The sequence below is a fragment of the Micropterus salmoides genome, unplaced genomic scaffold (assembly GCF_014851395.1).
Source record: "Micropterus salmoides isolate LMB-PRFRI ecotype aquatic unplaced genomic scaffold, ASM1485139v1 Ms_hic_scaffold_12, whole genome shotgun sequence".
Taxonomy (NCBI): Eukaryota; Metazoa; Chordata; class Actinopteri; order Centrarchiformes; family Centrarchidae; genus Micropterus; species Micropterus salmoides.
The window spans coordinates 2,183,331-2,209,846 of NW_024040263.1; the positions used below are offsets into that span (position 1 = coordinate 2,183,331).

The 26,516-nt window shown below is 41.6% G+C and overlaps 1 protein-coding gene across 1 annotated transcript; it reads right to left on the reverse strand.

Moving 5' to 3' along the window:
- Positions 1-304: 304 nt before the first annotated feature.
- LOC119898801 (mucin-5AC-like) lies at positions 305-24,130 on the reverse strand. The gene is made up of 10 exons (XM_038713040.1): positions 23,904-24,130; positions 22,618-22,661; positions 22,362-22,427; positions 21,736-21,802; positions 19,907-21,169; positions 10,160-10,915; positions 7,756-8,149; positions 6,537-6,778; positions 5,278-5,457; positions 305-3,031 (listed from the first exon to the last, which is right to left on the reverse strand). Exons 1-10 carry the CDS (start codon positions 23,970-23,972, stop codon positions 2,786-2,788), a joined length of 3,327 nt encoding a protein of 1,108 aa, XP_038568968.1. The 5' UTR covers positions 23,973-24,130; the 3' UTR covers positions 305-2,785.
- Positions 24,131-26,516: the final 2,386 nt, after the last annotated feature.

Genomic DNA, 26,516 nt, shown 5'->3' on the forward strand with positions numbered 1-26,516 from the left:
TCTCCATATCAACACAGACACATAGATACACATCAAAGGCAAATTCACCTGACAGCAAAGATGCAGCAATGTGTCTACAACTAAATGAGATTAGGCTACATGCCTGTGTGTGTCTGTGTTTGGGTCATGATGGCGTATTCCTTCAGTAGTTGAAGTGTAATCCAGATGTGCTGAAAGGTGTAAAGACATCTGTCAATATTGCAAAATTGCTCACACCCAACACACATAAACATTCATCCCAACACACACACACACCAATTCCACATATTTCTTTCATGTCATGTTTTGAGCAAGAGTCTAGGAATGTTGTCATAACCATTTTATTAAATTTTTTTTATCCATCTATTTCACAATATCTTAGAGGATCCAATATGCAAATAAGGACAAGCGCAACACTGTCACAACCTTCAACAACCAAAAGCAAGAGAGAGAGAGACAGAGAAAGACAGAGAGAAGGAGAAGAAAGAGACCACGAAGAAGAAAACATAAAAACATTTCACTATTTTTACGGGCATGACAGCCCAAGCAGGCACTTTACAACAGGGTGTCAAATCGTATGTTGCGCTGATGTCTTGAGGTAATAAGTGAACAGAAGCGCTATTTTAACTACAGTTCACTTTACTGCACAGTGTTGGATACATGATTAGTGTAGCTGGCCAAAGTGGGAATCAAACATTTATCCCTGACAGTGGGTGCCTTGTTCTAATCAAATCAAGAGATTAAGCACAAACAAACTTTCTTGTTATGTAAAAAGAGCATGTAAATCATGTAACATTATCTGAGAAACATGATTATCTCACAGTCTCCTGACTGAAAACCAAAGAACCAAACTAATCTAAAATTCTAGAGGACATAATATCAAAGTTAAAGGTAATATACAGTATATTTGCCCACTAGCTGGTGTGCTGTCTCATGGTTAAAAGCAGTTGCTATGATTGTTGTCTTTGTCTTTTAACCATCCTTACTTTGGGTATTTATCAGGCAGTGAGACAACTTTTGTAATAATTTTCAATGAGGTTAAACTTACAGTACGTGCAGTACTTTGACACTCTAGAAGCCTTGAATTAATGTGATGCCTCACTTTGCAATGTTTTTTGAGATAGCAGGTCTGATGCTCCATAAGTTGAAGATTAGGCTATTTTGAGGTGCTCGAATCAGGAAGGCATACATCAAGTCTTTTCTTTATCTCGGATAAATTTAGCGTTGCATCTTAATTCTGCATCAGAAATCACTCAAGGCAACTGCCAATAATCCTAATTTAATGCTAATTTGATCATGCTCACTCTTTTTACATCACATAACCAACTCCTCATTCAGAGTGCAAAGTTACACTCCTTGTGATAAACAAGCTTGTAAGTACTACCCAAAGAAATATTTCCTTTTATTATCTTCACATGACGTAAACATAGTATTACGTATATTGTAGTTATACATTTTTTAGAACAGGGAATATCGTGACAGAAAAAAAGCAAAAAAAACTGCAGTGTAAGTGCATCCCACATTTTATCTATTTATTTATTTTTGCTCATATTAGCTTGTTTGTTCTTTAGTTTGCTGAGAGAATGAAAGTAAAACAGTTTTTTTGTATTTATCCTCTATACCGAATCAGATGTTAAGTTCCCACAGATTCAGTCCAATTCATACACCCCTGTCAAGCATTCTGTGAGGATCTGATTTACCAAAGAGACATCTGTGTGCTTCAGAGTGTGGGGTAATTTGGGGAAACCAACACTGTAATTTACACATTTTGTTTAGTGACAGGAAATGTGACTTTGCTCATGCAAATACACTTCATCTGACTTACATTCAAGGATACAACACAATTTTACCAAACTCACCCAGTTTAGTCACAGTTGCTGTGTTTGAATGGTGTTTAGGTAGACATCAAGTGTTTACTTCAGAGGTCTGAACTGAAAGCACTGCTTTGTCTAAGTTGCAAACGAAAATGATGCAACTTAACTTTGCAGGACTGTGAGTGATGTGAGAGGCTACAACATGGGGAGCAGACTGGCACAGAGCAACATTACCAGAGATACATTACACAATATACATTTATAAGACCACCGTTTTACCAAATCATAGTATAGTACGCAATGTAGAAAACTTAAAAGTACAAAGACAATACTCAACAGTATCATATACAGTTAAAAATGAACAAAACTGATTTTGTTTCCCGTTGAGGGTTAAAACCAATATAGCCATGATAGCATTACAGAGTTCAGTTTTAGCATTAAACACAACCATCTGGACACGAGATGAGGAAAGCTAGAGCTCTGTGTCACTGTGTGGTAAAATTAAGAAACCCTTATATATGGCATCCTTAAATGTTCATTTCATAATTGTATTTAAACCCATCAATGCCCTCTGCCTGAATAACCGTGTATGGTTCACTGGCCAAACAGACAATTACCTAAAACAGAGGGTGGTAGACTTAACCAGAGCCAATAATTAATCTATGATTGAATGCTTCCATAAGAGTCCTATTCATGCCAGAAGTTCATCCACCCATGCAGCCTTCACTAAGGCGAATCTGTGACTAAACTCACTGTATCTCACTGCAGAAGTTAACACATGAGCGTGGACACCAACACTAAAAACAAAACAGATACACAGCTCTTAACGGTTTAATAGCTCCATCACATATTTCAGTCCACCAGAAAGCTTCCCATCCCTAACAAATATACTGTAAACCCCAATGTGATACATTGTTACACACCTCCTAAATCTTCTCCTAAATCGACCTATCAAACACAGCCATCCTTGGCTGATTTCTCCCAGTCACACTTCACTGTTTGGGGCTGGAGGGGTTGGATCTCTGGGCAGCGTGGCACGGGTCCAGGGACTCCTTGGTGGCACCGCCATAGACATCTACGTCGTGGTCGGTCCAAGGGGCGATGTTGCCCAGGGCCGAGGAGTTGCAGTCGGCCAGAGCGGCCACCTCTGCCGGCTTCAACACTCGATCCCACAGATTGAACTGGGAGAGCTCCCCGACCAGGGCCTGGGAGGCATCAAAACGCCCGCCCAATGTGTCCTTGGGTAGAAGAGATGGAAAAAAAAGGGTTGAATGTCAGAATGCTAGAATAGAATAGCCAAAAGACCAACAATGTTATTGTTATTGTAATGTTATTTTCAACAGGCATCTATTAGAACTTTTCCAGGAACTGTTTTAGGAACTGAGTTTTAACCAGAGAAACTAGGTTTTAAATTGAGTTTGAGGTCCTGCCTGCCAAGAAGTCCCTGCTTCAGGAGTATTACTTTCTGATGGCCCACAAGCTATCAGACCATAGCTTTCAGCACTGAACATTACTATAACATTAACATATTCCGATATATTGTTAATAGAATCAATTTAGTAATCATCTGACTGAAATTCTGAAATTCAACACCATGACAAATAACATGACATACTAGAGAGAACAACAAAATAGCAAGTAATGTAATTTATGTTGGCTAAGTTGTGGGTCAGCAAAATGTCGCTACAGTTGCTGATGTGAAGCTAACATGCAGAGAGGACGAGCCAGCACCCCAGCTCCAGACAGCAATACTCACGACTTACCTGCTACTTTAGCTAATGTCACAACAACCGCATGTATTGTAAAACTAGATACTAAGGTGAATGTCCGTGGGCAAGTCATTTAACATTACCTGACACACATTTCATGGCTGAAACAGCTGGTATAGTGTTGTGTGGCGGAGTGCGGGCCTCTTTGTTTGCTATTTGCAGATCCAGGGTGTTCAAACAATGGATTTATTTTCAGCACACATTGTTGGGACAGCTGTGGCTCAGGAGGTAGAGCGGGTTACCCGTTAATGGTGGCTGTTCCACCAGTGTATGAATGTGTGTGAATGTTGGTTTCTGTTTGAGCACTTTTGCATGGAAAGTGAAAGCCAATGCAGGCTGCTTTCCAACTAATAACACAGTGTGCAGTTTTGGGTTATGTTAGCAGAAAAACCAAACCTTAAATTGAAAAAGTATTCGCCTGATATTCTAAATGTTTGCATCTGCATAGTAGATAACAGGCTAGTTCTAATGAAAGTATAAATGGCATATGTAGCAAAGATATATATGTACCAAAAATAAATATTCACAAAAGAATAAAAGTACGCTTTTAAAAAGGACTGAATGAATGTTTAAAAATAAAAATATATTTTTTTTTAATCATGCGTTACAAGGTGAAGGAAACTGTATCCAATACTTCCCACATCAATTGTAGTGAAAACAAGGGTATGACAACAATTTGTATATCAGTGAATATATTTGGCCCACAATTTGTTTTATTTATGTGTGTCAGCCTTGTAGATTTCCTCCATTATTATAACATAATTAACCAACAATTAAGGAAGATCAGTGCTACTACTATGTGCTCCAACACAACACTTTCTTTTATTAATACTAATACTATATCGAAATGAATACACTATCTCTGATCCCGAAAACTACAACCTTCCTCAGGCAATTGGTGTACAGTAAAAACTATTGTGGTCAGTTTTCCTGGTTTAATAAGAATGAAAAAGCAAGCTAAAAGCTTTGTCCATACAAAGAAATACTGCCTTTTGATGATCCCCCCTAAACAAGATTAAAAATGTTTATCCCCTTTCAGAGCACCCTTCTGAGAAGGATATCCTGGGATTTTCCCCATAAGATCTCGTCAACACATCCACACAACAACAATTTTTTCATCCTCAACAGACATTAATAAAGTACTTGCTCTCTCTCTCTCACTCCAAAATATCCATTAAATAAAGGTTTGTTGCATCACTGCAGCATCTAACAGAATTGGACTCTGCTTTTCATCCTTTATGCAAGAACAATGGGCTGCAGAATGGTAAATAGTACTGTGTACTGATATAGCAATTGTCTAACGTAACGGGCAAAGCACTTTACAATTTGCAATTCATTCACCCTCACATCCATGCAAGGCACTGGCCTGCCCATTGGGAGCAACTTGGGGTTCAGTGTCTTGCTCAAGGACACTTTGTCATATGAACAGGAGGAGCTTGATAATGTCAGCTTTCATAACGGTTATGTAATGTGGGAGTCTCGCTAATAAAGGTGAGAGGCAGCACAGTGGGAGGATAAACCCTGCTGGATCTGTTCATGTGTGAAAAGCTAATGGTGCTCCTTTAAAATAGCTCTCTCTCCACCCAACCACCTACCCATCAATCCTTCCGTCTGTCTATTCATCCTTTTATCCATCATCAGTGTCTCATGTTTTCATGGCCCTGTATGTATCTATCCATTCATCATTCATCAGTTTATCCATCCATATATCTCACCTGCTCCTGTCCCAGTATGAGGACTCCTCCTGGTTTGATGGGATGCCAGGCAGCCAGTCCTTCTCCCCTCCCCTTCATCTTCCCCCCTTGGTAGGCCTTCCACACCCCGTCCCTCAGGGTCCAGCTAACACAGATGTGCTGCCACTCGTCCTGTGGTAGGGACAGAGGCAGCTGCGCCACCTACAGGTCAGAGAATACAGTGGCTGTGGTTACACCTTTTCTTTACAAAGTGAGTAAGTGATTTCAAGTCCACTGAGCTATGACATATTACTGTTATTATATTATATTAGAGTGGACATGCTGGTGGCTCATGTCAGCAAAACTACACTATGTGGACAGTACCGACCTTCCTTCCACCACAGTGGCAAACAACACCCGTCTCTCTGCCTTGGGAACTATAGGCATAAGGGCTATAAAAGGTAAGCATTAATGCAATATATAAAACAGCTGCAAAAAGCTTGCCTCTCCGCAATAACGTATGTTTGCTGTCGGCCACAGCATCACAAGTGTGAAAAAATAAACCGAGAAACTTCTCTTGCACTAAGCACCATTTTAGGGTTTTATTTGTATGAAAATGATTTGATCATAGATCTAAAGTAATATTGTTGTTTACTGTGGTTATAAATGATGTGATATTATTTTGTTTCTTTCTTTTTGTTTTGTTAATGCAGTTTTGTTTCGTTTGTATTTAACGTGCTGTTCAAGGGCACCATCTGCTTTAGTTCTACCTTTTCTGTAGCAATGGGAATAAATGTTTTTTCCCCATGACTCATTAAATGGATGGTAAGGTTAGAGTGGGATTGACGCCTTAGGCTATTGTGCAACCGGAGAACCAACCCCAAACCGAATATAAACTCTAATCCATATTATATTGACTGAAACATTAGTTGGATGCTGTGACATTTTCAATTTTACTGTTTGAAAAAGTTGGTCTCTCCCAAGAATGAACGCGTTTTCATCGCTCATTTTAATCAATGAATTACAACACGTAACCAACAAGCGCTGTTCTGTGGAACAGCTTAATAGGCTACTAATGATTTCCTTGACGGGCTATTTTGTTTGACTAATCATAAGGAAACCTACAGGGTAAAAATATTAATTATTTTTACCAGAAGAAGTCATTAATATTACTTTACATACAATTCTTTTTTTTAATGGCTGTGTATTTCCTACAACTACACCAAATTTATCTTTTAACCACTTGAGGTGGGATCCAAACCCCCAGAAAAATGATGAGAAAAATCACTCCCACTTCCTACCTTGTCATTGATTAGCAGCTCCACAGGGTTGTGGACTCCCTGTAGCAGAACCAACTCGTTAGGCTGCCCAGGGACTGAGTAGGAGAAAGGGGTCCCGATGCCCCCTTCTTTGGCCTTCAGCCAGACACAGGCAGTGAAGGCATACATCTCAGTTATCTCTTTTCTCACCAGGCCGTACATATAGTTGGTTCGCATGGGGAAGGAGAGGACGAAGCCATCAGGGAACGACGGCTCTGTCAGTGCTTTAGAGACACAGATGAAGAAGATAAAGTCAGACAGAGAGACAAAGCTAAGGCAGACGGAGAGAGAAAATGGGGAAGGACGATGCGTTGCGTTAGTGGCCGATTTAAACAAAGACACTGGTATTTTTCTTCTCACTTGTCCCTGTCAGTTTGTGCGGAAACACACACGCACACACACACAAACAAGGTGCCTGGCAAGATCTCAGGTTTTACAGTTAATGATCAGCCTCTGTAACTCGAGGCCACACTGCAGCTCTTCAGGCAGAGATGTACAGACAGTCGGAGAGGATGGGAGAATGACATCGCTAAAAAGAGGTCAGAGAAGTGCTTCTTCTTTCCTTTTAAACCTTCCTATTTGCATCTCATGAACTCTCAATCCCTCCTCTAGACCTCCACTTCTCCTATTATCAAACATCTCCCTCCTTTTTCCAGCCTCTATCCATTCTCTGTATCACTGCTAGAGATAAACCAAGCTTCCAGTGACCTGGAATGTTTGTGGTAGAAGCAATTTCACCATCATACAGCCAGTGAAACTCTTCAAAACCAATGTGGCATATTCAAACAAAATAACTGCACACCTTTCAATAAGGATCCCTGATATAAATTCCTATTAGTGTGAAGATTTACAGGTTACAAGTAAAAGCAGGAAACGATTTTTGGTCATTTCTTTTACATTTCCTTTATATTTTGTTGTATTATTTTTTATTTTCAAGGCCTCGCCCTCTTTGACATTTCACAGCCTTCAGCACTCATTAATCATCTTATCTTTAATCTACAGCTTACTCTCTACTGCTGTGATAACCCAGTTCACCCACACCCTCATTAAAGTTTAATTTTAGCCTTCTCTGGTGATTCTGTTTGGTAATATAGTTAACTCCCTGTGTGCATCAGTTCATCCATTCATTCCTTTCTTTATTCAGCCACCATCCCGTGTCTTTACTCTCCATCTCTTCCTCATCTTTCTCCCCTAGACTCACTGTGTTCCAGCTCAGTGACCCGGTGGCTGACGGTGTCGATTCCCTCGTTGATCTTCTCGTGTTGGCCCTGTGTCTCCTTCCGCATGGCCTGACGCTCCCTCTCCAACATCTTAATCTTCCTCTCGAGCTCCCCCTCCAGGTCCTCCACCCTCCAGGTGCCCTTTCCGCGCCCAGGGGAGCTCTTGATTGGAGGCTTGGGGGCAGGGGAAGCCGGGGAGGCAGGACGGCGACCCCCTGGGGGAGCCGCTGCAGGTGGGGAGGAAGCACTGCCGGTGGGAGTAGCTGGAGCCTTGCCGGTATTACCAGCCGGGCTGTTGCTGCCACTGTTGCCGCTGCTGGTACTTGGACCCACAGGTGTGTCAGTAAGGTTCAAGGCAGCAGGGCCTATCTCTGCCTGCGAGAGAGGGAGAGAACCATAACCATGAAATTTTCCCAGGAGATGAATCCTCCCGACTTTGGTGATCTCCTAACTTCTTGTCCTGCTCCACCAGCAGGTTTACATTTTTGTTGTTTAGCAAAAAGCCTCATAACTATTAGGTAGATTGCCATAACATTTTGTGCACATATCATATCAAAATTTAATTGTGTCCAATACTTGTGACCTAATACCCAACTGATGACATTACCATCGTCCTCAGTTGTACTTTGTGTTTACTGCTACTTAGCAGAAGGGTGTACTTGCTAAATATCAGCATGTTAACACTGTCAATGTAAGAATGCTAATGTAATTAAATTAAAAAATTTTAGGGTCAAAAAATCAAAAAATCTCTTCTTGATTTTTTCTCTTATAAAATAAATATTTTTTATAAGATCCCCTCGCTGATGACACTGCTAGAAAGTAGAACACTCTATCTCTGTCCCTTTTCTAACTGCTAATATGCATTTCAATTATTTAAATTTCCTGACTGCTTTGTGTACTGATTTATGATGTATCCATGACGCTTGTGTAGGCCTCTTGGAACTACGATTTGGAACTGAATTTTCCATGTGTACTTTCATGAAAAAGCAGATATGTGCTCTTTTAATGTCATTATAAAGTCTGGGATTCTATCTTCTCATTTTTTAGTAAACAAAGGCATTTGAACTTTCCTATTCTTACCCTGTGTCCATGATCAATGAATTTTAAAGATTGTTTATAGTGCCTCAAGCTGGGACAAAAGACCTATGTGTAATGTAGGCTATGTTAAGATTGTGATTGTCAATGGCCGGCATTGGGATCAATATAATTAATGACATTGACATCTGGTCCACAAATGCTGACAAAGGCAGAACCTGAAAAATCTGTGTTCAAGTGGACTGTTGCTATTAATATAACAGAACAAATGCAAGAGGATAATATGAGTGCTTGCTCTACTTATTTGTGAATTTTGAGGATCTTTGTTTCTCGCTGCTATTACCCTTGAGGAAGAAATGTAACATAAAATAAATGATTAGAAGCCATTCCTGTTTGCTTTGAGTAGCATAAATGATAGAAGCAGTTTACTGTTCATGTTGAAACTGAATGACAAAGCAACACAGCGAGCGAGAGGTGTTATATCGATGATAGTAGTAGCCAACAGTAGCAGTATTTTTATTCATAGCAGAAGTTGAAAAAAGGTGTTGGTGAAGGAGCAGTAAACAGAGAGATACTGCTGTTAGTGTGGATGAGGCGAGTGTGAGATGTAATAGCAAGAGAGTTGCTGAGGCAGGACTGGATCTGGATGTCCGGGATATAAATTCACACTGACAGAGACAACGTTGTAACTGATTGTGCTTAGAGAGGGCAGGCAGTGTGTGTGTGTGTGTGTGTGTGTGTGTGTGTGTGTGTGTGTGTGGTTATAAGCCTGCCTATATGTCTCAATCTCAGCTGAGAACCTGATTCCCCTCAACCCCCCACCCTCTTTCCTGTCCAGCCAGCTTCATCTTTTATTTATGTCTCTATCCTGCTGTCGGATGCAGAGGTAGAGGCGGCTGACACGACGGGTGGGGGTGGGTAGCCTACAGAGGTGTGTGAGGGCCAGCAGGTGGAATGATTTCCCATGGGTCCATGTGGAGCGTGAGCAAGACATAAGGAGCGCCTGTCTCAGGAGTTACTTGTCAGAGCAGAGGTGAGGTGAAGATAAAAGAGGGAGGGAAGGAAAAAGGGGGAAGGGAGGGTGTTGGAAGAAAGATCAGGGCAGCTAAGATAATGAACATAGATGCCACTGCACAGGCCTTTAAACCTCTCACTGACATTATTTTAATAGCTTTTTAATGGATCAGACAAAGGCTAAATTTAGTCACTGGACATTGACTCATCTGGCTAATTCATAATTTGAGTATCAGTCCAAATCTCCTGCTGACCAACAAATCTCAAACAGGAGGGTGAAGAGCAAGAACAACAGGTTTTGCCAAAGTTTGGCTCAGTATCTTTCCATGCGGTTACCTCGAGTTTCTCAATGCGGTCCTTCAGATCCATGATGGCCCTGGCAAGCTCCTCCACGGCACGCGCCGTCTGCAGCTGCGCCGCGGCGGAAGAACTGACATCATCCCCGGCCATGACGCGGCGATTGCCGCTCCAGACCCCGATGCTCCGCTCCGGGACGTTCTTCTCGTCCTCCAGGCCGCTCTCACACTCACTCAGCTTCCCCGTCAACTCCCGGATGGTCCTATGGTCCATGAGGATCTGGTCGTTCTGCTGCAGGACAGTCTGCCGAAGCTCCTCCGCGGTGGTCCGGAGATACGTCCAGTCTTCATCCCCGGCTCCGTACAGCGGGTCGTCCGCTTGCTGCTGTTGTCGCCGCTGCCTTAGATCTTTGGTCTTGCATTCTCCGACCGGTACAGGTGTGCAGATCAACCGACTGAAGCTGAACTGTTTCGCGGACCCACCGCCTGTCTCCTCCCCGAGGTTCAGCTCGTTCAGAGTGGGGACCTCCAGGCCGATGCCGCCGAGCCCGTCCCCTCCACCGTAAGACTCGGCGCCGTGTAGAGCGCCCAGCGGCCCGGCATGAGCCACCGATCCGGGCTCCAGGGGCTGGAGCAGCGTCTCCGATGTCAGGGTGCCGTTGTCGCTGATGGGCACGGCGCGTTTCCGGGGATAAACACTGGCGATGATGCAGATGACCGCGCCGAGGAAGGCCAGGGTGCCCGCTCCCACAAGCACCACCACGAACTTCATTATGACTGTGGAGACCGAAGCAAAATGTTACGGCTCAGTTTCAAAGACTGACACGTAGGCTACACACCTGGAAATAGAAAAATCTCTTCTTTTCAGGCTGTTAACAGGCTACAAAGAGCAGCATCACTCCATACAGCAGCGTGTAGGAAGACCGCATCACCCGATTATAACCACGATCTAGTTAGTCATGAACTAGACTCACGCTGACACCTCAGTTTAACAGCCAGAGGTGTTTGCTGTAGAAATGTGGCACTTACGCACAGAAGATGTTTGCCAGAGTCGATGCTGTTTTCCTCTTGACGCCCCCCCGTGTGTAGCCTAATATTGATGGCACCGCGCTGTCTGGACCAGAGATGCTCCCTCTCCTTCTCCGTGTTGCTAAGCTGCTCTCCTCCGTGCGTTACCATGGGGACCGTATGGAGAGGAGGGGCGAGGCTGTGGGCATGCGCCAGTCAGAGCAGAGGTGAACCTCCAGCAGCAGCTTGAACAAACAAGGCGGTGATGGATCAATGTGTGCTGTGCTGTGTGTGTATGTGTGTGTGTGTGCGCGCGCGTGTAAGGTAGAAAAAGAGAGAACAGAGAGGGTAGCCTCAGTGAAGAGGGTGAAGCATAAAATGAGACAGTGCAACCAATGTGTGATTTTGTGTGTGCATGGCATGTATTCATATTAATTAAAAATCCAAATGTATTTTAAACAAGATTTTGAATTGAAGAGACACTTTAAAGGTTCAGTGTGTAAATGTTAGTGGCATCTAGTGGTGAGGTTTCGAGTTGCAACCAGCGGCACATGGTGCATTCACATGCACCTCGGATGGTTCCATTTCCCGAGTTGTGAAGTCTGTGTTCCAACATCAGTGTGTGTTCATGTGCTCTTAAGTCTGAATGTGGAATCAACATGGATGCTAGTACAAGGATGTGTTAGATTAGCATTATCAGAGCATATAAACAACACACAGACATCTAGTTCACTCTACATGGACAGCAAACTAACCGTTCTAACCAGTGCTTAATTTGTAAATTATTAGGTGCCGGAGTGTGTGAAATGTGCCGCCCACCGAAAATAATTAATTAATAATTTATGATCAAATTATGAATTATTAAAAACACATGGCGTACCTGCACATTGTTATAAAGGGAAACAGAAACCATTATTAGCTACCAAATCAAACAGTAAATAAGGAAATCCATCAGACTTACTCTACTAGGCTGGATGAAATCTTGGATTTTATTTATGTAGAAGGGCAGTGTAGTGACGCAGCGCACCTTAGAGGTGATAGTATAGCCAACAGTCGCAGTAGCGGTGCTCCGGCTAGCTCCGGCACAAATTAAGCACTGGTTATAACCATATTAAAAATTACATTTGCAAAATATGCACATGCAATACGTGATTTTGCACAAATCAAAGTTCTGCATACTTCTTTATGTCTCATGTAGCCTACACGTTAATAATTCTCTTTTTGCAATAAAGATGTAAGGAGGAAAAAAGATTCTGAATATTCCGGCACCACATGAATGCACCGTCTGTCAGCTGAAACTGACACTGAAAACGTAGTTTGGGGTATTATATTGCATTTCTGTCAATAGATCCTCCTAAAAAAACACACACACAGAACCTTTAAATTTTGCGAATATAAATAAAATCTATCAGAGAAACATCAATGCAAACATTTTGAAATAAACTGAAAACTGAAAACTAAAACCAGCTTAAGAACAGCCAAGTCGTACAAATGTACAGTGCACATACCTCACTCATGCACCCTTTACACACACACACACACACACACACACACACACACACACACACACACATACACCTGCAATGACAACATTTGACATACCTGGCGTTGAAATAATCTTACCTTGTCATGCATTCAGTATGTGCAGCCTGCATGTATTCACTGAAATGATAATAATAAAAAACAGGTCATACAGTCAGTTTAGAGGTAGAGAAAGGAAGTAGAGATACTGTAGAGCAGAAGAAGAAGAAGAAGGAAAAACACTGAAAGCTGGGAGCTGAGTAGGAGGAAGAGCACGCTTTCCCCAAGAGATGGTGCTGAATAAACTTAGCACCGACATGAAATGATCTGACCTGTTCAACAAACAAACATCTTCACTCAAAAGCTTTTCTTCACAGGGCGGATAAACCACTTTTAGAAAGTTTGCTCTTGATATTAGTCCAAATTAAACACAGACATGCAATGCGGGAAGGATCTTCTCTCAGCAGGGTGCTTCACCATCCCTGGGAAAAGGCACATTACTGCCAATCAGGGAAGCAAATCTTCTAATTAGCACAATGTTAAAAGAAAGCTCCATCCACACAAGGCCTAACCCAAGATATGAATCTGTGATATATAATTAATACCAGGAGATTCTTTTGTGATGAAATGTCGAACTCCTCTTTGTGGTGAACGCACTTAACCCACTTCACTTTGTACATTTCCCACAATACATTTCAAAAACTTTACATGACAACAGTAGAACGTAGTCTTTCAAACTGAACAAGTTGACAATCATGCTAGAGGCTTTGTAAGGCTGTACGCATTGTGGCACTTTGAAATAAATGCTAAAATGCTCACAATAACAACACTAACATGCAAATGTTACAGATAATGTTTACCAGGTCCACCGTCTGTGTGTTAGCATGTTAATATTTTCTAATTAGCACAAATACAACGTATAACTGACAAGCTGAGGCTGAATGTCATTAGTTTTCAGGTATTTGATCACGAACCAAAGTATTGGACAAATCATAGTTTTGACCTGATGGGTGTCCTAGATGAAAAGTCTCACCAAAGTTACAATTCATCCTGAGCGGGACATGAATGTCTGTATTCAAATTCATGGCAATTCATCCAATAGTTGTTTATTTTTTCAGTCTGGACAAAAGTCATGGACCACAACTCAACTGGCATGCATCCTTGGTGCTACACAAGCCAGCACGGCTAAAAATGTTAAGCAAATCATGTCTTGTGACCTCACTGCACTTTAAACTATTAAGGCAACTACATGGTGCAGAAAACTCTGTTTCTTCCTCCTCTGATTCATTTCTCATAGAAGATTGCTAAATTTCAAAGCAAGTCTACAGGGAAGCTGTTGCTCTTTGATTCTGAAGGACTGATGTTTTAGAAATTTGAGTTTTTCTCCTGACATAACGTTGCAAAACAAGATTTGGTGTCAATATGAGACATCTAAACAAACTTTCCCCCGGCATTTAGAGTGAAAAGATTGTTATGTTTGGAAAACTGCTAAGAAAAAAAATCTTTCATCCTTCATTCATCTTTCTTCTTCTTCCTTAGCTCTTACTTGTCTTCTTCTAAGGTCTGCAACGAGATTGTTCGACTTGTAATTTATCGAGTTAGGACATTAGTTTGAATCTGCCATGGACCACAATTGGCATCTTTTAACAGAAATATAGATTACCTCCTATAAAACCACAACACACTTTTTTTTTCACACTTTGGTTTCTGTATGAACTCAACAAATGAGATAATGTGTTAATTAGAGAGCATTGGAGGTGCTTGCAAGTTTCATGTGAAGCCAGACTAATTGATTCCTGTCTTTATGCAAAGCAAAGCTAACCAGCTGCTGGTGGTAGCATCATATTTACCGGAGAGACATGCGAGTGGTTTATCAATCTTCTCATCTAACTTTCTGCAAGAAAGCAAGTGTATTTCCCAAAAAATAATTAAACTATCTTCTTAAAATGTGTGAATGTAACAGTTTAAGAAAGTCATGAAAGTGGTGATTTTTAGTCCTCAAGTCAAACTCAGGAAGGAACTAATAAGGTTGCTAAGGAATAAATAGCACATGAAAATACTCAGATTGGAATGAAGCTGGAAGGGAAACCTGGATTGTGTGTAATCTCCAGAGGTGGCTGATGTTGCACGCTCATACACACAAACACACACACAGATGTGGGCCACTCGTTTCAAACCACGATGACTATTTTAGTTCCATCTGGCTCGTAAGCTCATGAGGTATTCTGCCAGGGAGGAAATAGATATGAGAGAGAAATAGAGGGGGCAAAGAAAAAAGTGACAATGGAACTATATTGCCTCCCTCTCTCTGTCTGTCTCTCCTCTGTTTACATCCATTACAGAACAGTGTGAACAGAAGAAAAATAAAACACTGCCTGTGGAAAACGAGATAGCTGTTTGAACTACATGTATGTATTCATCACAGCATCAAAAGTGGTGACCTTAATATCACCCCAGCCTTCACCATCCCTCAGAAAACACAGAGGATGCTATGCTAGGGCACCCGTGAACGCATCAAAGCTCAACAGCGCCTCTCTGTGGGAAATTTGGGAACCACAGCAGGAATAGGAAGACAACTGTCACCTGACTCTACAGTTACCCTCAGATAAAGGGAGTATCTTAGGCCCTTTTTTGTTGTTTTACGTTCAACCGTCTAATCAACCTTGTTTCCAACCACAGCAGCAGTTTTTCTCAGCTAAAAAACTCTAATAGCCCTACTGGACACTACCTGCTCAGCACCAAATGGTATACAGACACTTTAGCCACCAGCAGGTGAACATAGTGGGACATTTAGCAGCTTAAGGGCCAAATACTTACCTTGGGAGTTGGAAGACCAACAACAGAGCTAAACAGAGAATGAATCTAAGCGTCCTGAAACATGACTCTAATACTAACATGACTCCAAATGAATACTAATGTTGGTCTGTGTCTACTCAATGTGTAAATAGGCAACTATTTGCTAACACATTTGGTGCAACAGTTTGATGTGTAGAAGTGTTGCGTTTCCAGTTTGTTGTTCTGCCCCCAAGTGGCCAAAATGTCAATAATTGTAGCTTCAAGGTGGATTTAAGTTATTTATATATTTTAGATGCAAAAAATGTGCAGTCTATTTTTCGGCACATTATTGGTTATTAGGAGACAGTGGTATTTACAGATGACATACTAAAGCAGGATAATTCTCTCTTCCCGCTGCAATAGGCCTACTGCTCAACTGTGTATGTAGGTGATCGCCTTCTGTGTGAACTTGTTTCTGATACAGATGAAAGAGTGCTTAAATGGTTTTGCTTTATGGTAAATTGAGATTGTAAACATGTGACATTTTTAATTAAAAATGGCTTATATATTTAAATTTTCTATTGCAAGGAAATTGCATAAAGACTTTCATTCCTACACTTATCACAACCATCTTTAGTACAGGTCCCCCACTTCACCCCTTAAATCCATACAAAGGCACCAAAAAATTACGAAAAAGTACAATAAAGCAAACTGCTTTTCAAAGAGCTTTTAATTCAAAGCCTTGTACAAGAAACAGACACAGAAAGCAACAATAGTGACAAGTAACATGACACTGAATACATAATCTGTACAATAAGGGTTTGCAAAACATGCTTCAGAAGTTCAGATACATTACAATGTCATCATATCCTCCACCTCCTCATCATTACCTTCAATACAATGTACATAATTCATATTAGCATTAAACCAGACAAAACTGCAGTCTTGACACATAAAAAATCAGAGTTTGCCTTCTGATCAAACCCATATTGGACTATTAAAAAATAGCATTCAAATAAACAGCATCACATTAACATTATGCATATTTCCAAAAAAAAGTATTAAAGTACAGTACAAAGGGGAAAAGGCTTAAAAAGCACAATTTTAAAATCATTAAGCATCTTTATGGATACATTTAAACAAGAATCCTTCTTTTTATCCAATTAGTGCCAAATAAATCTAGCACTCAAAATTACATCACATATAAATGTAAAACAATTTAAAAAGGGGAAAAAAGGCTTAAAAACCATCAAATAATAAAATCAAGAGCCCTATTTGGTTGAAAGATAGGCCACTAAGTTGAGTTGTGCTACCCCATATGAGAAAGAGAGAAGAAAAACATTGCGATCAACTTTTGGAAACATCTAGCAGCCTAAATACCTTACAAATCTACCAACCGCAAGAGTCACTTCTATCCACCACTTAAAGATATAGTAGATGAAAAAAATAAAAAAAATCTATTCCAAATCATGATAAATCCATTTGGAGAAGAAAATAATCCTTCATTGGTTTCTGAGGACTCAAGTCTGTTTTCGCTTTGTCAAATAAGGATTTAAAAGTTAAGTATCTCAATTTGAATTTAAGCTAGAGCATATCATAGGATTCACATTTTTCCTTCATATAATGGATGTGTCATTTTGGAATAAATCCTTCCACGTGTAACCTATGAGAGTACTGAAACAGTATTGACAACAACTAGAACCATTCAGTACATGACAGGAGAGGAGGCGACATCTTCCTCGTCTGTGTTAACAAAGACTTTAGCGATGCGCTTGCACCTTTGGAAAATGAGACATCTGAAGCTTATCAAGGTCATTACTGTTTGCAACATTGTAATCTTTACCACCCAAGTCATGGCAGGTAAGGAAGTTTTTTTGTTTGTTTGTTTTTTTTTTAGCATGTAAGAGCTGAGTAAGACGAGGTAAACGTCGCCTGGAGTGCGGCTGGGTTGAACGGAGCAGCTAGAAGGCAACACATGCGGAAGATTTTTCAATATTGTAACATACAGGTACACCAGAGTAAGAGCCAAGGTCTGGGAAGGTCTAGAAAGAGTAGACTGCTCCAGAAAATGGTTTAGAGTCTGTGTATAAAAGGGCCAGGTTTCTTTTGAAGTAACTCAGGTACACTTGAAGGTCAAAAACTTTAAACACTTTCAAGCTTTCAGACATGTAGCTGGAAACACCCTGCAGGGACTGAGCTCGGGAGATTTGCAGTCAAGAACAAGTGAGCGATGGATCACATCTTTTTCTAACCACCAGACGACCACACACTTTCTGACTAACATGATAGCAGTGAAAAAGACCGCACACCTGGTGTATCCGGAGAAAACAAAATCCTGTGTCAACATCCTTTGCTCTCTGGTCAGAAAACATTAGTCATAGTTTTTGCCTTGGTGACAGGCAAAAGGAACAAGAGAGGAAACAAAAGACTTGGTCAACTGGGACAATAAAAAAAGAAGCATCTGATCAATTGTAACTTGATAAAGTGGCTGGAAAAGTACAGAGTAGATACATTTATCAACCACAGACAAAAGATAATTTGTCTTGAGGCAAATTTCACCCAAGAGAATACAGCGGCAACAGAGGACGTTTTTCATGTTTGAGCATGGTTGGGTCCTGTTCCTCATGGTTCCTCTGCATGTGATTAAGAGCACTGTGTAACCACAAGTAAGGAAATTACCTGGTCAAAGGTTAGGGTGTAGAGCCACGACCTGGTGCCTTGCTCACAGAGACCTGAGCAGGGAAGAAAAACGTTATTGCTACTCTTAACCCTTTATGCAGAAATTTGTGGACTGTGCTAATTAAAGTGTCACTGATTTTCACTTGAAAAAAAAAAAAAAAAAATTAAATAAACAACAATAACCCATTTTGTAGCAAGTGGCAAACCTGCAACGCACAAAGAAATAGGTTTTCTCAATGCAAGCAACATTTCTACAGACAGTGGCTGAAATTTGAAAGACAAACCTGCATGTTATTTCAAATGGGAGAAAAGCTGAAACTGTGTCAACATAATTCAGCCTGAAAAGGTGTATATATATATAGCATTTCTGTTTATATGATATATCCAAAAGAAACTGGCAGAGTAACATTACAATGCCTAATAGAAAGTTAGTGAACAAGTTGACAGAAAAAAGGATGCCTTTTGTCCTCAAATTCCTGGCTTTGTCTGGTTCCTCTAGCCTGAAATGGGTAGCAGGAAGAGACAGAACCAATGCTACATGAACCACTTTTTTTGGAGCTACTAAAAAAGTACTGTTAGCTAAAGACTCACCAGCAACATCCAAAGGACCAAAGCAGGGTGTAAAGCTGTTTGCTCTACCTGCCAAAGTGGAAGGTAAACAGACAAACCTACCAGTCGCTATTGATTTTTAGAAGCCAAAACTGCCTGGATACACGTTACACAGGCTTTAACCACCTGCCAAGCAGCTCAAAGGTAACTGGTATTTTTAGCTGCATGTGGTTGCTGGCTTCAGCCTGAACTGTGTTCTGCTCATGGACCTTCTAGACCTTGACAAACTGAAAGTTATATGGTCCAGATCTGGCATAAAGAAAACATTTTTACAACTAAATGCAGGCCAGTTTAGAGTCTTGGTGGACGTCACAGAGTTGTAGAAGGTGGTGGGTTTGTGAGAAAACAAGGCAAGCACGACGACAAGGACAGCAATAACTTAATAATTATTGTTTTTGTATATTCTTTTGCAGCTTTTAAGGTTGTGCGTGCATATAAATACTCACACTGTATATATATGCATGTGCGTTCAAGAAAGAGAGGAAAAGGCCTTGAAAAATTGATGAACTACATAAAATAGGTCGTTTTTCGATGCAGTCAAGTGCATTGCATTTACCTCGCTGTATTGATGCAATATATGAGTCCAACTGTGTTAAGTGCAAAAACACGTCACCTCATTTATCATTAACAAGCTGGACTTCCGATATAAGGGGTGGTGGAGGGTCAGGAGATTGGCATAACACCTGAAGGCTGTCAATAACATCCTTCACAGCAGGGCCTGAATCTAAAGAGTATTTATTTCTTTACATACACCAAGTGTGCTTGTTAAGGGCTCACCCCACACACCAGATGGTTGAGCCTTTCACTTTTTTTTTTTTTTTTTTTTTAAATCACACCAAACAAGCTGAACTCAGCATGTCTGAAGCAAGTGAAAGAAAACAAATACCATTTACATCCAAGTCTGCTTCAAAGAGCCAGTGCTGTGCAAGTCGACAAAATATGGCGATTTAAGTGACAAGAAGGGCATATTAGCTGCCCCTTTTCGAATGTATACTCTTCTTTTAAAAAAAATATGCTCTTTTTTTACTTTTCAATAGCTGGGCGGTATTAAGTTACATTACATTTCATTAATGGTTACACAAATATGGACAAACCTTTAAGGAAAAGGTAGGAGGAAGCTGACGTGGCAACACTGGTATGATATTTTTTTCATTCATCATTAATGGCAATCGACTTCATAACATCTGATCTCTTATGGCTTGGGTGGAGAGGCGTCGTCAGAGGTGGTGCTCGGGGGAGGAGAGGAGGCCTCTTCGGGGCTAGGGGAGGGTGAGGCGGGACCGGAGGCAGGGGAGGGGAACTCTTTTATGGTGACAGTGACGAGGTTAGTGGTGACGTCAGTGACCACCACATCCTTGCAGCTTGGAGCCATTTCAGGGTGCCAGTCGGGGTCTCCCTCGGCGGGAACCCTTCGGGGTTCGGCGGGGGCAGAGCTCTGGTCCCCAGGGGTGACAGAGGAAGGGGCGGCGGGCAGCTGGTGTTTAGCCCTGCGTTGGCGAGGAGTTTTCCTACCTCCCTCTGGGGGGACCGAGAGGTCCTCCTCCTCCTCATCTTCCAAAGAAGAACAGGGTGAGGAGGGGAGGAAGGGAGACGCGGACGCTGCATCTGAGGATGTGGGAGGAGCAGGCAGCTTGGCGCCCTCACCCTTCTTGGTCTCTGTCTGAGGTTTACTGGACTTGGGACCCTCACTGGAAGATGAAGCTCCGGTGGTTGGCTGGGACTGAGTAGCTGAAGCATTGGCAGGAGATTTTCCTTCAGAGCCGCTGGAGCTGGAAGGAGAAGGAGGTGACTGGTACTGGGAGGAAGTGGAGTGGGTGTCTCTGGCCCCTGTGCTGGAGCATGACCCCGGGTGGGAGGGAAAGGGCAAAGGGCCTCCACATTGCAGCCCAAACGGCTTCCCGTACATCGGGAAGCCCAGCATCTTCAGAGGGGGCTGGAAAGGTCTATAGGGTGCCTCTCCTTTCTTCCCAATGATGCGATTGCGGGAAGGGATGTTTTGGCGTCCTGCTGTAATATTCCTGCTGCCTGCGGCTGCACCACCCCTACCTGGCTTGTCAATGACCTTCAGGTTGAGGATGATCCGACCCCTCTTGACCTCCCGGGGTTTGACTCTACGGTTGAGGATGCGGACAGTCTCAGAGAAAGGAGAAACATGCGGGCGCGAGGGGAAGCCACCGGGGTTGGAGAAGGCAGCCGCCATGGGGTCTGAACGGGGCAGAGGGCGCCTGGACATCCGGTGGCAACGGTGAATGTCTTTCTTCAGCTTGTGGGTGGCTGCAAGCGAATTGAGTTTAGGAGTGGGTGCCAAGGTTGAGGAAGAGGAGGACGAAGATGCTAAATGATGAGGCGAAGCGGAGGAGGAAGGAGTTGCTTGGCTGGAAGTGGATGTAGAGGAGTGTGATGGAGTCTGGCGGGCATTTGAGGCTCGGCTGCTGGTCCCTCCTTTCTGAGCACGAGCCTGAGGGAGATGATTAAGAATTAAGAAACCATTTTTGCAAGAGTATGAGCTTTTTTATTGTAGTTTTTTTTAACTTGCAAATCACCAAATCAATGCTTAGTGGGAATATTAAGCAGTATTTACGGGCCCTTAATCAGTAACTTTCTGAATAGGTGTTAACTATTTGTGAATAAATTATGAACAACAATGTATGTAATAAAGAGAGATCTATTTTGTTACTGTGGTCATTACCATCCAAGTAAAATGATTAAAACTTCAAGACTTCAAACAAGTAAGAAAACCTGCTTCCAGTAGGGTGAACGTATTCATACAGCAGAAATCACAAACAGAACTTTCCACTGTGCTGCTTCCAGAGCAATAGTATGTGCAAGAAGATCACATTGAAACAGATCAATAAATTATGGTTGTAAAAACTATAAACTGTCACTAGAAAGCTTGTTTTCAGCTTTGCACAACTGACTTTTCAATCACAGCTGATGTGTTTTGTGTATTCATAAAATACCATTTGAGTCTCATCTTCATACCTTACATACAAAAATAATAAAGTCATAAAAAAAAACTTTTACCTTCATGACAAAGTTTTTGGGTTTTGGCCCCCGTTTCTTCGGCCCATGCAATTCCCTTTCCCGTTCCCTATAAAGACGGAAATGACAGTTGCAACAATACACATTTCAAAAGTAAAAACAGTCTAAAAAAAAAAAAAGAACACCACAATGAGAGCAAAAATAACAAATCATAACAGAAGATAGACATGAAAGCTGTGGGTGTGTGAAAGTAGAGCAGTCGGGCACAGACAACATTTGAAGCTGAAGTTTCCATTTGATGTGTCTCTCTCTGTGTCCCGTTTTTAATGGCGTCCGTTTTCATTTACTGTAACCATCTACTCTGTTAGCAGCACAAGGCTTTCAAGTTGCTTGGCAGCAGATATAAAGAACATCAGCTCAGATGGATGTTTTACAATCAAGAAGAGAAGGAGGAATGTAAAAACACAAGCAGATGGGGTAAAAGCGGAAGCAAGGAAACAGTACTACTTAAAGTAAGATACACGGGAGTTTATGTAAATTAAGGACATAAAACAAAGTTTAAAATTAAGAAAAAGAACAGAAACAAATAAATTGGACAAGCTTTAAAAATTTGAAGTTATGAGTTTCACACAGAGTATGACCTGTCATTAAAAACTGTCTTTACTCACTTTTGCTCAAAGCCCATTATCAGTCTGTCATCCAGAATATTCTCCTCTGGCTCCCAAGTGCTGTGCCTAAACAAAGATGGAGCAACATGAAGAAAACACACAAGAACACTTTTTTTTTTAAACCAGGAAGGGTTTAATCCACATTTGCAGTTCAATGTGAGATTAAATAACATTAAAAACAGCACAACACAAATCCTCACTTTTAAAAATACAGAGATGTCAATTTTCATTTAAGTCAAAGTTAAGAAGCACTTACTTCATTGCCCATCCTTTCCATTTTACCAGGTATTCAAGTCGTCCCTGCAAGAAAGGGCAGATGGTGGATTACAAAAACAGGGCCAAGAGTTTTGCAGCAGCATCCTTTTCGCTGCTCAGTTGTTGGCTAATCTACATTTGGGAGTTACTGGGATTTTGCGGTGCGTCCTTTACACAAAACAAAATCTTGCATGCTTCTCATGCAACACACCACCACTTCATTAAATTTAACCCTGTTTCAGTCCTGCAGACTCCTTGACAGGGTCTATATTAGTCTGGCAAATGTCATATTTGAACTTGATTATGTTTCAATGAAGAAATTGTACTTGTAGTAGGGGACTTCTTCGCATTTGTTCTCATCTTGATGTGAGCTCATCCTGGCTTTCAAAGTTATAAATAAATTCTTAATAACATCAAATATATTTAACACTGGGCATCAAACATTTTTACGTTTCATTTGCACAGAAGTCACATCACATAAGGGCATATCCCCCCCCCCCCCCAAGATGACAACCTCTACAACATCTTTGAGGAGTTCGTCTTAAGCCTAAATATGGTATGCCTGATTTTGTGCAAGTGCTTGTTTTACATCTCACAAGAGTGGTTATGAGGTTCTAGCAGGCAATTTAGAAACAACTGAAGGCCTGGTAGGCCCGCTGGTTAATACCAGCCATTTAAGATTACGTTACCCTACCATGATTTATAGGGTCTTTTCCAGTATACAGACCTTACCAGACTGATAAACACTAACAAACTATAAGAAGGCCGTCATCAACTGTGGCTGATAAAACTCCTTTCTCTCATAAACAGTAGATGAGTGCAAGTACTAATGTTTTGGAAACCATCCTTCACAAGCTGCAGAAGAATGCAGTAACGTTAGTCTCCAACAACCTTTCATGTGGGTGCCACAAACACCTCTCCCACAGGCTGTAAAATGCAGACTGTGGCCGTATAGCTTTTAGCTACCATTAGCTGGCAGAGAAATCGGGCCCCTCCATTTCATAGCACTGCCCTCATCCCATCGGCTGGGCTGCCGTGTTCTGCAGCTAGCCCCTTCTTTGTGTCGCTGTTTTTATTGCCCCGCTAACGCCTGAATATACGAGCCATGACTGATAGCCTCGTTATTTAGCTTCTAGCTAGCAAAGTAGAGGCATTCAGCAACCACAAGGCCCCCATAGCATTGCACAGGCTCACGAAGACAGCCCTGAGCCTATGGACCCGGAGCGCTGCCGTGCTGACCGCGGCCAACATCTGCTTGAAGTCAAAACACGCGGGACTGTAACTCACCTTACGAACGCGGCGTTTCAGTATGGCTTCCGCGGCGAAAACGCGATCTCCCACCGCAGAGAGCTCCATCTTTCACGCCCGAACTAAGCTACCTGTCTCTGTTTTCCTCTCTCCAGACGCCAAGCTCCGCTGTGTGCTCGGGGCCGAACACAGCCAAACTGTGCGAGAGGTAACGTAACGTTAGCAGACACACATGCACACACACACCACTACTACTGCAGCAACGGCCAGCCTGCTATATGTCACGTGGCCGGGGCCAGCCCCTTCGGTCGTCCTGGCAACGATGAAGACACTCACGAGGATGCAAAGATCCGCGCGCTTCACAGAGCTCTCATCATCTTTGTTTGATGACAGGCGGCGCTATAACACACGATATTATTAACGCTAATGGTATTATTCAATTCACACATTTTATTCCAGACTCACCTCTGTCCTGGGGGCCTTGTAGGGGTTTTAAAAACACCGACGGCATAAGTTGCCTTAAATGTCATTTACACTGGGGACGCTGTTTCCCCACCACTTTTTGAAATGGCTGATTTTGTCCCCATCATTTTATAAAGCATCATTTGTTAAAATAATATTCTGAAATATAACTTGCAATAATAAATGTTAAATAACAAATGAAAATGCACTGAGAAAGGTTTATTTGCACAATAAGAAAATATGCAATGCAATTAAAATAGGCTACAGAAGAAAAAAATGTGCATCATCCTAAAAAAAGTATGGTAGGCCTAAGCTAAAAAACAAAAACAAGCTACTGATTATAAAATGACCCAAAAAACGTGCATGCCCCCCATCAGCCCCAACTTTAACAACTTCTTGACACAGTTTCGTTTTGGCCAAGTTTTCCTTTCTCTCCCTGTGAACATGTCAAAAGAAGCGGTAAGACTAAATCATGCCTACCACTGTTGCCTCAGCAGGGATGATATTAAAAGAGAAATGTTGATCTACAGTAGGCCTACATCTAAAAGCATTACACAACGCATGAGAGCCTTACTGCATTATATTCCATTATATTTGTATATCTTGAATTGTCACCTGCCCACCTGAATTTTTTGTTCCCTTTTACATAAATAAAAACATTTCCACCATAAACTGGTGCAGAAACTTTTACCAGAATGCAGGAAATGAAGTGTTTAATGCTCAAAATTTCCCCCAGACCCACCGCTCATATACAGTCTCTCAACATTAATGATATCTTCAGATCACTGTTTAAAGATCTTCTCGTCTCATTCCCAATATCGTGAAGTCTCTTCACACCCATAATCTCTGTCCCTCTGTCCTCACCACTTTTTAATGCAAAGTGACGCCCTTGGTCCCCCCACCCCAGGTGTTTGATGTTTAAATTTGCATTTATCTTATTCAGTTAACTGTCAATAAAGAGTGTTTATTTCTATTACTATTATTATTACTAAGTGGATATAGACCTACATAATGGATTGATATTTCTATTTACTTGTAATTCTTTAATAGGTGTCAGTGTGAGTGGTTGTTTATTTCTGTCGGCTCTGTCATGATGTTAGGCCGACTGTACATTAACCACCAACTGTAGGCCTATATAAAATATAATATAATATATTCACATACGCTATATGCTACTGTATAATATCTGTATATTGTAACTCCTCTGTACATACTGTAAGAGACAGCATAACTGCACTCATCTGGAAAAACTCTAGGCTATATTTCCAGAAGCTAATTGCATTTCATTAGTTCCGTGCATTCTCCGCATAATGACAATAAAGTTGACTCTAATCTAATCAGAAGTAGCTGTAATTCCCATCACTACTGTTCAGGGTCACCCCTCCGTGATCCATAAGCAGTTATAGATAGGCCTGATGGATGGAAGGACAGATGGATTATTTAAAATGAGTGACAGCCTATAGGCTAAATAGTCAATTTAGTTGTTGCCCAGTCTCGTTAGATAAAGTTAAAATAAAATAATAAAATAGGCCTATATTGAGTAAACGATGGAACCTGAAGATGAAAACATCCATACCATCTTTTAATGTAGAATGTACACTCTCGTCTGGTTACTGAAACCTGTGGCTAAAACTCATAAATTTTCATAAAACAGAGGACATGACCTCCATGTAACCACACCCCTGCCTCTGTCGTAACATGTGCGTTCAGACAAGTTGCTTAATCTAACTGAGACAGCATTTTACTGGAAGTTCGGAACTCCAAATGAGTAAGGTATTTCCAAATAGAAAAGGCAAGGCCCAAGTTTAGTGTTGACACTGCCCCCTGAAAAATGTCTTAAACTTCTGGATGTGTTGCCTTGGGGTTTTCAAAGTCTGAGACCATGGGCCTCCGCTCAGACAAAGCTTAGTTAAAAGGCACCCACTCACCCCCAATGGTCGCTGTTTACATTCCACCTCAGGCCTGTGTTAGTGAGGCATTTCTACACCTGGCCGACCAGATAACTAACGTGGAGAAAAAACATCCAGACTCCCTGCTCATTGTTCTTGGGGACTTTAACAAAGCAAATCTCAGTCATGAACTTCCAAAGTACAGACAGCATATTAAGTGTCCCACCAGGGACACTAACACACCACTGCTACACTACATGAAAGGATGCCAATCGCTCTGTTCCCCGTGCAGCCTTGGGAC